The sequence below is a fragment of the Hemitrygon akajei genome, chromosome 6, assembly GCF_048418815.1.
Source record: "Hemitrygon akajei chromosome 6, sHemAka1.3, whole genome shotgun sequence".
NCBI lineage: Eukaryota > Metazoa > Chordata > Chondrichthyes > Myliobatiformes > Dasyatidae > Hemitrygon > Hemitrygon akajei.
The window spans coordinates 13,139,737-13,154,125 of NC_133129.1; the positions used below are offsets into that span (position 1 = coordinate 13,139,737).

Sequence of the window (14,389 nt, forward strand, 5' to 3'; positions counted from 1 at the left end):
AGATCTTTTCTTTATCTTGATATCTTGAACATTTTATCAAGATTGATCGTGGATTTTGATCTTGTTGAGGCTTTGGTCTTAAAGCTCTGTGTGCTCTTTCAATTTCAATTAGCTGACTTCCTTCTTCCATTTCCAAAGTTTCCGGAATCCATTTCTGAAAGAATTTTATTGAATCTTCTCCCTCCATACCTTCTTTAACACCAACAATTTTAATGTTGTTTCATCTGCTAAAAGTAGATGTGCTTGAAAATTTTAGCAGACGAAACAACATTAAAATTGTTGGCAATGGATATGATCTACATGGATTTTAGTAAGGCATTTGACAAGGTTCCACACCGTAGGCTTATTCAGAAAGTCAGAAGGCATGGGATCCAGGGAAGTTTGGCCAGGTGGATTCAGAATTGGCTTGCCTGTAGAAGGCAGAGGGTCGTGGTGGAGGGAGTACATTCAGATTGGAGGGTTGTGACTAGTGGTGTCCCACAAGGATCTGTTCTGGGACCTCTACTTTTTGTGATTTTTATTAACAACCTGGATGTGAATTAGAAGGGTGGGTTGGCAAGTTTGCAGACGACACAAAGGTTGGTGGTGTTATAGACAGTGTAGAGGATTGTCGAAGATTGCAGAGAGACATTGATAGGATGCAGAAGTGGGTTGAGAAGTGGCAGATGGAGTTCAACCCGGAGAAGGGTGAGGAGGTACACTTTGGAAGGACAAACTCCAAGGCAGAGTACAAAGTAAATGGCAGGATACTTGGTAGTGTGGAGGAGCAGAGGGATCTGGGGGTACATGTCCACAGATCCCTGAAAGTTGCCTCACAGGTAGATAGGGTAGTTAAGAAAGCTTATGGGGTGTTAGCTTTCATAAGTCGAGGGATAGAGTTTAAGAGACACAATGTAATGATGCAGCTCTATAAAACTCTAGTTAGGCCACATTTGGAGTACTGTGTCCAGTTCTGGTCACCTCAGTATAGGAAGGATGTGGAAGCATTGGAAAAGGTACAGAGGAGATTTACCAGGATGCTGCCTGGTTTAGAGAGTATGGATTATGATCAGAGATTAAGGGAGCCAGGGCTTTACTCTTTGGAGAGGAGGAGGATGAGAGGAGACATGATAGAGGTGTACAAGATATTATGAGGAATAGACAGAGTGGACAGCCAGCACCTCTTCCCCAGGGCACCACTGCTCAGTACAAGAGGACATGGCTTTAAGGTAAGGGGAGGGAAGTTCAAGGGGGATATTAGAGGAAGGTTTTTTACTCAGAGAGTGGTTGGTGCATGGAATGCACTGCCTGAGTCAGTGGTGGAGGCAGATACACTAGTGAAGTTTAAGAGACTACTAGACAGGTATATGGAGGAATTTAAGGTAGGGGGTTATATGGGAGGCAGGGTTTGAGGGTCGGCACAACATTGTGGACCGAAGGGCCTATACTGTTCTATGTTCTGCATCTTCTTTCTTAATATCTACATGCTCAAGCTTTTCAGTCTGCTGCAAGTCATCATACAATCACCAAGATCCTTTTCCATAGTGAATACTGAAGTAAAGTATTCATTAAGTACATCTGCTGTTTCCTCCGGTTCCATACACACTTTCCCACTGTCACACTTGATAGGTCCTATTCTTTCACATCTTATCCTCTTGCTTTTCACATACTTGTAGAATGCCTTGGGGTTTTCCTTAATCCTGCCCGCCAAGGCCTTCTCATGGCCCCTTCTGGCCCTCTTAATTTCCTTCTTAAGCTCCTTCCTGTTAGCCTTATAATCTTCTAGATCCCTAACATTATCTAACTCTCTGAACCTTTTGTAAGTTTTTCTTTTCTTCTTGACTCGATTTATTACAGCCTTTATACACCATGGTTCCCGTACCCTACCATAACTTCCCTGTCACATTGGAACGTACCTATACAGAACTCCACACAAATATCCCCTGAACATTTGCCACATTTCTTCCGTACTTTTCCCTGAGAACATCTGTTCCCAATTTAAGCTTCCAATTTCCTGACTGATAGCCTCATAATTCCACTTACTCCAATTAAACGCTTTTCTAAATTGTCTGTTCCTATCTCTCTCCAATGCTATTGTGAAGGAGATAGAATTATGATCACTATCTCCAAAATGCTCTCCCACTGAGAGATCTGACACCTGACCAGGTTCATTTCCCAATACCAAATCAAGTACAGCCTCTCCTCTTGTAGGCTTATCTACATATTGTATCAAGAAACCTTACTGAACACACATAACAAACTCCACCCCAACTAAACCCTTTGCTGTAGGGAGATGCCAATCAATATTTGGGAAATTAAAATCTCCCATCACAACAACTCTGTTATTATTACACCTTTCCAGGATCTGTTTCCCTATCTGCTCCTCGATATCCCTGTTACTATTGGGCGGCCTATATTATTGCCCCCTTCCTGTTCCTAACCTCCACCCACAGAGGCTCCGTAGCCAATCCCTCCATGACATCCACCTTTTCTGTAGCTGTGACACTATCTCTGATCAATAGTGCCACACCCCCACCTCTTTTGCCCCCCTCCCTGTCCTTTCCGAAACATTTAAAACCCAGCACTTGAAGTAACCATTCCTGTCCCTGAGCCATCCAAGTCTCTGTCATGGCCACCACATCATAGCTCCAAGAGTACTGATCCATGCTGTAAGCTCATCTTCTTTGTTCACAATACTCCTTGCATTAAAATAGACACATCTCAAACCATCCATCTGAGCACATCCCTTCTCCATCACCTGCCTATCCTCCCTCTCGCACTGTCTACAAGCTTTTTCTATTTGTGAGCCAACCATCTTCTTCCCAGTCTCTTCAATTCAGTTCCCACCCCCCAACAATTCCAGTTTAAATTCTCCTCAGTAGCCTTAGCAAGCCTCCCTGCCAGGATATTGGTCCCCACTGGATTCAAGTGCAACCCGTCCTTTTTGTACAGGTAACACCTGCCCCAAAAGAGGTCCCAATGGCCCAGAAATCTAAATCCCTGTCCCCTGCTCCAATCCCTCAGCCACGTATTTATCCTCCACTTCATTCTATTCCTATTCTCACTGTCGCGTGGCACAGACAGTAATCCCGAGATCACTACCTTTGCGGTCCTGCTTCTCAACTTCCGTCCTAACTCCTTGTAGTCTTTTTTCAGGACCTCTTCCCTTTTCCTACCTATGTCATTGGTACCAATATGTACCACCACCTCTGGCTGTTCTCTATCCCACTGCAGGATATCTTGGACGCGATCTGAAACGTCCCGGACCCTGGCACCTGGGGGGCAGACTACTATCCGAGTTTCTTTCCTGTGTCCACAGAGTCGCCTGTCTGACCCCCTAACTACAGAGTCCCCTATCACTACTGCCCTCTTCCTTTCCCTACCCTTCTGAGCCACAGGGCCAGACTCTGTGCCGGAGGCACGGCCACTGTTGCTTCCCCCAGGTACAGTACTCAAACAGGAGTACTTATTGTCAAGGGGTACAGCCACAGGGGTACTCTCTAGTACCTGACTCTTCCCCTTACCCCTCCCTCTCCTGACTGTGACCCACCTGTCTGTCTCCCATGGCCCTGGTGTGACCACCTGCCTATAACTCCTCTCTATCACCTCCTCGCTCTCCCTGACCAGACGAAGGTCATTGAGCTGCATCTCCATTTCCCCAACGCAGTCCCTTCGGAACTGCAGCTCAACACATTGGGTGCAGATATGGCCGTCCGGGAGGCTGGTAGACTCCAGGACCTCCCACATCTGACACAGAGCACAGAAAACTGGCCTCACACACATACTACCTCCTTTCTGCAATTAACACGGGTAAACCTACCTCGCCTCGTTACCGCCTAAGCCCGTTGAGCCAAAGCCCTATCACTCTGCTGCCTCTTACTCCGCTGCCCGCTCCAAACGCTGCCCGCTGGATACGGCAGTCTTCTTTTTAAACTTTTCCCGTTCTACTAGCTGATGTCACGCACCTGCGCAGTCTTGCCTCTCTTGTACCCCGAGTAGTAAAACTGCCTTCGCTCTGGAAGTCTTTAGCCTTCTTGCTCCGAATACTTTTAACTTGCAACACAAATGCACCTTATTACTTGTTAATTTATTGGTGATAATATTACTTTATAATGTATGTAGTGTGTGAGTTTCACACACTGCGTTGTGCACCTTGGTCCAGAGGAACATTGTTTCACTTGGTGGTATACATGCATACGGTTGAAATGACAATAAGCTGAACTTGAACTTGAAAGGGTCTTTTACTTGAAACGTTCAAGGTTTCCCTCACCACAGATGCCGCCTGACCTGCTAAGTGCTTTCTGCATTTTCTTTTTCTCCTTCAATACCTGCAGTTTTTTCTCTGATTTTCAAATTAATTTTAAGTCACAGAGATGGTTTTTAATTTCCATTCCCAATATTTTTAGTAACAAACAAAACACGAACATTCCAAGAAAATACGTTTTTAATGATGCCATAATTTCTTTCTTATAATGCATTTTCAGCCATGATCTGGGCACTAATTTCTTATTTCATAAAAGACCCTGGTGCAAACTGCAACCCTGGTCCAGTCAGAATTAAATTTTAATTTCCCAATCACATGAAAATCTGCAGATGATGGAAATCCAACACAACACACACAAAGTGCTGGAGGAACTTTGCAGAACAGGTAGCATCTATGGAAAAGAGTAAACAGTCAACATTTCGAGGTGAAACTCTTCTCAGAACCTGATGGCATGAACATTAATTTCCTGAACTTTGGGTAATTCGCCCCTCGCCATTCCCCATTCCTGTTTCCATCTCCACCTTATCTCCTTACCTGCCCATCATCTCCCCCTTCCCTTTCTTCCGTGGTCTTTTGTCCTTTCCTATCAGATTCCCCCTTCTCCAGCCCTTTATCTCTTCCACCAATCAACTTCCCAGCTTTTTACTTCACCCCTCCCACTCTCCATTTCACCTATCACCTCCCACCTTGTACTTATTCCTCCCCTCACCTTCTTAATCCGACCCCTCCCCTTCCTTTCCAGTCCTGATGAAAGGTCTCGGCCCAAAACTTCGACTGCTCACTCTTTTCCCATAGATGCTGCCGGGCCTGCTGAGCTCCTCCAGTATTTTGTGTGTGTTGCTTTAATTTCTCAGTGTTTGTTCCAAACCTCAGATTTGAATAATTAAGCAATAAATGTACTTTGAAAGAAGAATATAGTTGAATTCATCATTTGAGAGAAGTGCGGTCTCAGTTGGCCCAGCCTTCAGCTCTTGGTGTACTTCGGCCTGCGTTTGATGATGCTGTAGATCCATTCTACATAGTGGGGCACACTCGTGTAGACGCCTGGTTTGTTTTCTGCAGCACAGCCCTCGCCCCAGCTGGCGATCCCATACAGATACCCGATGTGGCCTTTGTAGCATATGAGAGGTCCCCCAGAGTCTCCCTGTCCAGTTCACCACAGACAACAATGAATTAGTACAGATTTCATATGCATTGTATCTTCTCATTACTGAATTGAGTTGGCTTTATTTCTTACATCCTTCACATACACGAGAAGTAAAAATCTTTATGTTACATCTCTGTCTAAATGTGCAATGTGCAATCATAGTCATTTATAATAAATAGAACAGTCAATGTAACACAGAAATACACTCAAATCAGTGTGAGTTCATCAGTCTGATGACCTGGTGGAAGAAACTGTCCCGGAGCCTGTTGGTCCTGGTTTTTATGCTGCGGTACCATTTCCCGGACGGTAGCAGCTGGAACAGTTTGTGGTTGGGCTGACTTAGGTCCCCAATGATCCTTCGGGCCCTTTTTTACACACCTGTCCCTGTAAATGTCCTGAATAGTGGGAAGTTCACAACTACAGATGCACTGGGCTGTCCACACCACTCTCTGCAGAGTCCTGCGATTAAGGGAAGTACAGTTCCCGTACCAGGCAGTGATGCAGCCAGTCAGGATGCTCTCAATTGTGCCCCTGTAGAAAGATCTTGGGATATGGGGGCCCAAACCAAACTTCCTCAACTGTCTGAGGTGAAAGAGGCGCTGTTGTGCTGTTTTCACCACACAGCTGTCAGAGATAGTGGAAGAGGAAGGTATATAAGGGACATTTAAGGGAGGCTTATATAGGTACATGGATAATGGAAAAATTGAGTGTTCTGAGGGATTGATCTTAGGGTCAGCACATCGTGGGCTGAATGACCTCTAAAGTATTGCTCTATGTTCTATCTGTCCTTCCCTGACCTATGTAACTCTAGAGCCTCCAGTTTGATAACATAGAACATGCAATAGCATAGCAAAGGAACAGGCCCTTTGGCCCTCATGATATACATGATGCTGAATTGAGCTAAATCTCTTCTGCCTGCACATGATCCATGTCCCTCCATTTTCTGCTTATTCGTGCGTCTAACAGGCTCTTAAAAAGGGTCCTGAAGAAGAGTCTCATCCCAGAACATTAAATGTTTATTCTTTTCCATAGACGCTGCCTGACCTGCTAAGTTCCTCCAGCATTTTGTGTGAGGCTATTAAAACACCCGAACTGTATCTGTTTCCACCACTAGGCCGTTCCAAACACCCACCATTCTCTGCTTCGTCCCATCGACCTGAACCCAGACAATCCAATTTGTTCAATCCCTCCTGGCAGCTAACCTGCAATATTTACATGCTCCCTCAATACCTGACAGGTGTCGATGCCTTTATCCAGGTCTCCAGCGCAGATCATGCTGGGCGTCACCTTACTGCCGTAGTAGAGGCTGCTGGCACACTGCTGTTGGGAAATGATGGGGATGGAAGCTTCTTGCAAAGTCTTGGCATATTCAGAAGCATCTAGAAAAGGGATGTAGTGAACAGAGAGAATCCACAGAGTGGCAGAAGCATGGTAAACAGCTAGAGGCCATTTGGCCCACTGTCTCTCTGCTGGCTAATTGGATGATTAGTCCTGGTGGTTAAAAGAAATCCCCATGTTTTGTCTGTAAACTGATCATCAGTGGAGCAGCGGTGGTTAAATCACCAAACTTATAAACCTGTGGACCAGGTTAGCAGATGTATAGCTTTAGTAGTGATGGAATTTTGTTCATTATGTGGAATTTTTAGAAAATAACTCGTCTTTAGCTAATTGGAGGAACTCTGGCTGATACACACACACTAACAGACCAACAGACAATACACACACAGTACATGTGTTAACACAAAAACAATACATACATTAACAGATACACACATACATCTACACAAACACTCATGCACCCTAACATAAACTAACAAACACTAAGCTATACACACACTAAGATTTGGGAGAAGGCAGGAGAATGGGGCTGAGAAGGAAAATAAATCAGCCATGATTGAATGGTGGAGCAGAATCAATGGGCCAAATGGCCTAATTCTGCTCCTATGTCTTATAGTCTGATGATCTACAAAAGCACAAACACACACACACATGCTCACTAACATATACACACTAAGATGCGGGGAGAAGACAGGAGAATGGGGTTGAGATGGAAAGTAAAACAGCCACGTTCAAATGGTAAAGTGGACTCAATGGGCTGAATGGCCTAATTCTGCTCCTATGTCTTATGGTCTATAAAAACACCAACACCAACACACACACACACACACACACACACACACACACACACACACAATATACACTCTAACAGATACATGCTGGTAGTACATACAGTACACTACCAATTACCATTTCACTAGGGGAAATCACCTTCCCTCACCTGGTGTGACTCCAGTCTACTAGCAGTAGACTTCACCTACACCCTGACCAGTTCATTCCTCGTGGGGCTAAGACATAGAGGTACATTCCAGAGTAGAGTGTCTCACTAGCCTCTTCCCAGGGGAACAGAGGCCGGTGCACTGGTGACTGATAGCCCACCGCCCAGATTCCTCACATTAAAGGCAAAGGCACTCAGGTGCTGGTCTGTGATCTTGGAGGGTTTTTCATTCATTCTCTCTCTCTCTCTCACTCCTACACACACACACACACACACACACACACACACACACACACACACACACACACTCACACACTCACACGCGCGTATTAGATTGGCTTTGGCACAGTAGCGCAGCGGTTAGCGTAATGCTTTAGAGTACGAGTGACTCAGGTTTAGTTCCAGCTGCTGTTTCTAAGGAGTTTATGCACTCTCCCAGGACCACATGGGTGCTCCAGTTCCCTCCCACATTCCAAAGACATATAGGTTTGGCGTTAGTAAGTTGTGGGCATGCTATGTTGGCGCAGGAACCATAGTGACACTTGCGGTCTGCACCCAGCACATCATCAGACTGTGTTGGTCAGTGAAGCAAATGATGCTTTTCTCTGTATGTTTTGGTGTACAGAACTGTACAAAACTCTTAGGAACACATATATAGCTAGGCTGCCTAAGACTTGCACAGTACTGTATTGTCAATGTGGAGCAGAGAGCGAGTTTGTAAATGTGGCAAGAGCAAAGGATGTTGGGAAGGGCAAGGGTGGAGCACTATGGGAGGGGTATGGGACAGGTGGCAGAGAAAGAGTGCCAGGGGCTGAGGTAATGTGGGTGTAGACACACCCAACCCTAAGGTCATTTCATTCCAAACAATTGGTTTATTGATCATTACAGAATGTCTCTCTGCTGCTTCCCACTCCCTCCCCTTTTCCCAACCATGATTTCCTTCTCCCTGGCCCCTTCCCACTCTCAGTCCACAATAGAGACAGGTTTATCATCACTCATATATGTCATGATTTTTTTTGCGGCAACAGTACAGTGCAATACTGTTCAGCAGTCTTAGGCTCCCTAGCTATATATATGTGCCTAGGACTTTGCACAGTACGGTACGTGCGACAAATAAAGGAGATCTTTAATCTTTATCTTTGGTGATTATTTTCTGCTCTTTCATTTCTCACGGCAGAGTTGATTACCTTCCTTCATGTGTCCCCATCCAGCGACCTGGCACATAGTACCTGCCGGGAAGAAGTCGTTCTCACTTGGCAGACACAATGTCTGTACGTAGTGTGACTTGAATGCACAGTGCTTTGACACCTTCTTCAGTTTGATAAGGGCTACAACATAAAAGGTACATGTAAATACACACACACACTCCAACACAAACACACCAACAGGCACACACACTGTAACAGACACAGACACACTGACATGACAGTCACAATTGACTGCAATGTCATATGCACGGATACAATGGAAATTTTTTTCGTAGCATCATCTCTGGCAAATAACAGCAGATAAGCAGCGTTCACAAGGAAAACATCAACAAAACACAATTTTTGTACAGGAAACAACACAATTGGAACAAAAAATCCACTTTAGTGCAGTGATTGATGTGATCATAGTGTTGATAATCTCTAGAGATGAGGCCTGTGCCAGTTGGTTCAAGAATCAAATGGTTGAAACACACACACACACACACACACACACACACACACACACACACACACACACACACACACACACACACACACACACACACACACACACACACACACACACACACACACACACACACACACACACACCCATTTAAGTAAAGCAACCACACTTCCGCTGAGGTAATAGAAAAGAAGATGTTTGCCTTGTTACCTATATCGTGTAAATTTTCTTCATATATACTGTAGCCATGGTGTAGAAAGTATTTCTGGACTTCAAATTCCTGAGTGTTCTTGTCAGTTTTATTAAAATCTTGTTGGCCCAATACAACGTGGATAGACGACTCCAGTGGACTTAGAGGAAAGAAGAAGATTGGTCAGATTAGAGAATTAGAGAATTAGGTTATTCAGCCCTTTGAGTCTGCTCCACCATTCCAACACGGCTGACTTAATATCTCTCTCAACCCCGTTCTCCTGCCTTCACCCCATAACTTTAACGCCCTTTCTAATCAAGAACCTATCAACCTTAAATTTAAATATACCCAATAACTTAGTCTCCACAGCCATCTATGACAATGAAATCCACAGATTCAATGCCCTCTGGCTAAATAAATTCCTCCTCATCTCTGTGCTAAATCGACACCCCTCTATTCTGAGGATCTGATCTCTGGTCCTAGACTCCCCCACCATGGGAAACAACCTCTCTGTGTCCAGTCTTTCTAGGCCTTTCTATATTCAATAGGTTTCTCGGAGATCCTTCCTCATTCGTCTAAACTCCAGTGACTACAGGACCAGAGTCATCAAGTGCTCCTCATACATTAACCCTTTCATCACCAGGATCATTCTTGTGAACCTCTTTGGGACCCTCTCCAATTCCAGCACATGCTTTATTTCTCTAATAAGAGAGAGATTCAAGAAAGCAGTCTGTTCAGATTTCACTGTAGGGAAACAATCATCAGAAAAAATCTTTTCCAAAGTCTACATTAATTTCTGACCATAGAGAGACACTTGCAACCCCCAACGTCAGTATATGGCCAATGGATGTTGAGATCAGCCACCCAAAAGGCCATAGTACCAGCAAACACTGAAAGATTTCATACCAGCTCCCCCTAACTCCTTCTCCTCATTTGCCTATCGCCTCCCTATGGTGCCCCTCCTCCTTCCCTTTCTCCCATGGTCCACGGTCCTCTCTTATCAGATTCCTTCATCTTCAGCACTTTACCATTTCCAGCGATCACCTCCAGCTTCTTACTTCACCCCCACCCTCCTGGCTTCATCTATCATCTTCTGGCTTGTGCTCTGACCCCTCCCCCCTGGTTTCTTCCTCCTGCTGAAGGGACCATGTCCAAAATGTTGACAGTTTATTGCCTCTCCATAGATGCTCCCTGATCTGCAGAGTTCTTCCAGCATTTTGTGTGAGTTGCTCTGGATTTCCAGCATCTGCAGAAGCTCTTGTGTTGAGTGTTTCAGAACTCGTGCGCAAGGCAGTCTCAGAGCTTTACCCAGAGGAGTGATCCTCTCTCTGAGAATGGTTCGAGTGTGCCTGTCAAAGCCACTCAGCAGAATACCTCATCGACAGACAAAAAAGATCCTGCAGATGCTGGAAATCTTGAGCAACACACACAAAACGTTGCAGTTGTATCGGCTTCTGCCACTTGCCCTGGCAGTGAGTTCTAATCACATTCTGTGCCAAAAAACCTGTTTTGTAAACCCAGTTTAAACATTCCACATTTCAGCCCACAGCTATGTCCTCTAGTGTTTGACAATTCCACCCTGGGAAAAAGATTCTGACTATCTACCATTCATAATCTTTAAACTTCAATCGCAAGACCATAGGCGCAGAATTAGGCCATTCACATCTGCTCCCTCATTCCATCACGGCGGGTTTATTTTCCTTCTCAACACTATTCTCCTGCCTTCTCCCCATAACCTTTGATGCCCTTTACTAATGAAATACTGTGACTTTAAATATACCGAACGTTTTGATCTCCAAAGCCACCCATGCCAATGAATTCCACAGATTCACCACCCTCTGGCTAAAGAAATATATCCCCATCTTTCTTCTAAAGGGACACCCTTCTGTTCTGAGGCTATGACCTCTGGTCCTAACTACTAGACTACTGGAAACATATTAGGTGCCCCTAAGCCTCTGACAGTCTGGAGAAACAAAGTTCATCCTTATAACCCATACTCTCTAATCCAGGCAGTAGCGTGTTGAACAAAGCCTCCACATCCTTCCTGTAATGCAGTGACTAGACCTGTACATAATCCTCTAAATACGACCAGTCTTAACCATGTCTCCTTACAAAACAAGTCTCCCCGACCTTGGTTAATATTTAGGGCGGCTTAGTGGAACACCTCCCTGTCGTGGTTTGAAGGCTTGCGTGCCTCAATGACCCGGAGAGCTACATTGGCTGGAGTCAGGACTTTATGCTTTGGCTCTTGGTAGGGTCACCCATGCCAAACAGGTCAAAGGGGAGAGGCCAGACTAAGAGCGATCCACCGGTCCTCCATGTTCAGGGGTTCAGCTATTAACCTTGACTGGTCAAACGAAACTGTTATGGAAACAGCAATGAAGAATCCTTCTACATCTGAGTGGGATGGATTTCCTGAGTCTCCACACAAGCTGACAGTAGTGAAAATCAAGGGGAAGCCACGGGCATGATGAGGGAAGCCCTGAACACCGCCAGGGATGGGGGGCCTTCATTACTGCATGAAGTACCGGTGGCACGATGGGCAGTAAGTTGGTGGAACAGCAGGTAGTGCGATTACTTCACGGCTACAGCGACTCAGGTTCACTGGTGATCTCTGGCGCGACCCTGCGTCTTTCGACCATGTGGTTCTTTGGGTGTTTCAGCCTCCCACGGACGTGCGTGGTGACCACCCTCTAGAAAACATCTTGGAAACTTCAGAGAGTAGTGGGCATGGCCCAGCACATCACAGAAACCAGCCACCCCTACATGGAGATAAAGGGGAATTCCTTTAGCCAAGAGGGTGGTGAATCTGTAGAATTCATTGCCACAGGCAGCTGTGGAGGCCAAGTCACTGGGTATACTTAAGGCAGAGATTAATAGATTCTTGATTGGTCAGGGCATGAAGGGTTAAGGAGAGAAGATAGGAGACTGGGGCTGAGAAGGAAATGGATCAGCCATAATGAAATAGCGGAGCAGATGGCCTAATTCTTCTCCTATATCTCTTGGTCTTATGGCTCTCTCTATACTTCTTGCTGTCTTAGTAAAGCAGTCAACATAATCAAAGAGTCCACCCATCCCGGACATTATTTCTTCTCTCCCCTCCCATCAGAAATACAAAAGCCTGAAAGCACATACCACCGAGCTCAACTTGTACTGTCCAGTTGTTATAAAACTGTTGAATGGTCCCATAGTACGATAAGATGGACGCTTGACCTCACAGTCCACCTCGTTATGGCCTTGCAGTTTATTGTCTGCCGGCACTGCACTTTCTCTGTAACACGTTATTCTGCATTCTGTTATTGTACTACCTCAATGCACGATTGTAAGTACAGTATGCAAGACAAGCCTGGTACGTGTGGACAATGATAATCCAATCACCACAGATAGGATTAAATTTATTGAAATCTTACATTCGTCCCACAACATGAGAGAGTAAAAATCATTGCGTTATGATTCCATCGTAATGTACAAACATGTAAATTTATAAGTCTAATGGCTTGTAGAAAGAAGCTGTCCATAGCCTGTTGGTCCTGGCTTTAATGTTGCAGTACAATTTGCCAGACGGAAGCAGCTGAAACAGTTTATGGTTGGGGTGACTGGTGTCCCCGATAATTTGTCCTTCTTTATGCACCTGCTGCTGTAAATTTCCTCACTGGAGGGAAGTTCATATCCACAGATGTGCTGGGCTGTCCGTACCACTCTCTGAAATGCCCAGCGATCAAGGTTGGTGCAGTTCCCATACCAGGTGGTGATACAGCCAGTCAGGATGTTCTCAGTGGTGACCCTGTGGAAGATTTTGAGGATTTGAGGGCTCATGCCGAACTTCTTCAGTTGCCTGAGCTGGAAGAGATGCTATTGTGCTTTTTTGTCACAGAGCCGGTGTGTACAGTCCAGGTGAGATCATCGGTGATGTGTATACCGAGGAACTTGAAACTACTCACCCTGTCAACTCCAGACCCATTGATGTTGATCAGGGCGAGCCTGTCCCCACTCCTCCCGTAATTCACAATCGGCTCTTTTGTTTTTTGGACATCGAGGGAGAGGTTGTTATCTTGGCACCGCTGTGTCAGGGTGTTAACCTCTCCTCTGTATGCTGAATCATCACCACTAGAAATAAGACCGATCAATGTCATGTCATCTGCAAATTTGACAGCAGATTGGAGCTGTCTGTGGCAGCACAGTCATGGGTATAAAGGGAGTAGAGGAGGGGACTCAGGACACAACCATGGGGGACACCTGGGTTGCGGGTCAGAGGGGCAAAGATGAGGGAGCCCATCCTTGCCACCTGTCGGCAATCCGATAGGAAGTTGAGGATCCAGATGCATAAGGCGGAGTGCAGGCCGAGGTCTCTGAGCTTCCTGTCAGGTCTGGAGGGAATTACGGTAACTGTAGTCCAGGAACAGCATGCTAGCATAGGCATCCCTCTCCTCCAGGTGAATGAGGACGGTGTGTAGTGCTGTGGCTATGGTGTCATCGGTAGACCAGTTCCTTCAATGGGCAAATTGCAGGGGGTCCAGTGTGGGTGGCAGCATGCTGCATATGTAGTCTTTAACCAGCCTCTCAAAGCATTTGTTTATAATTGAGGAGAGTGCGACAGGGCGAATGCTGGGTAAATTGGTAAATTGGCTTATTATTGTCACCTGTACTGAGATCAGTTGGGCTAACAATGACAGGTTTCCTTTCCTAAAAACTGTCTCTGAATCCGATATTTTATTGCCAGGGTATAATAGTTTATACTAAGATTAAGTCCACTTAGTTACTTGCATCTGCCTTCCTGTGTCCTGTTTTCACTGGTTCAGCTATTTCCCATTCTCCTGTTTAAACATTGCTTCAGTGATTTGTTATCATGAAAATGAATCAGACATTGCAAAAATAAACAAA

The 14,389-nt window shown here is 45.3% G+C and overlaps 1 protein-coding gene across 1 annotated transcript in view; it reads right to left on the reverse strand.

Moving 5' to 3' along the window:
* Positions 1-4,951: 4,951 nt before the first annotated feature.
* Positions 4,952-14,389, reverse strand: part of LOC140728866 (hepatocyte growth factor activator) — a 65,125-nt gene continuing 55,687 nt past the window's right edge. The window contains exons 16-19 of the mRNA XM_073047904.1: positions 9,529-9,668; positions 8,853-8,993; positions 6,621-6,769; positions 4,952-5,387 (exon numbers count right to left, since the gene is read on the reverse strand). Of these exons, the coding sequence (XP_072904005.1) occupies positions 5,208-5,387; positions 6,621-6,769; positions 8,853-8,993; positions 9,529-9,668 (610 nt within the window). The 3' untranslated portion in view covers positions 4,952-5,207. The remainder of the gene's footprint in view (positions 5,388-6,620; positions 6,770-8,852; positions 8,994-9,528; positions 9,669-14,389) is intronic.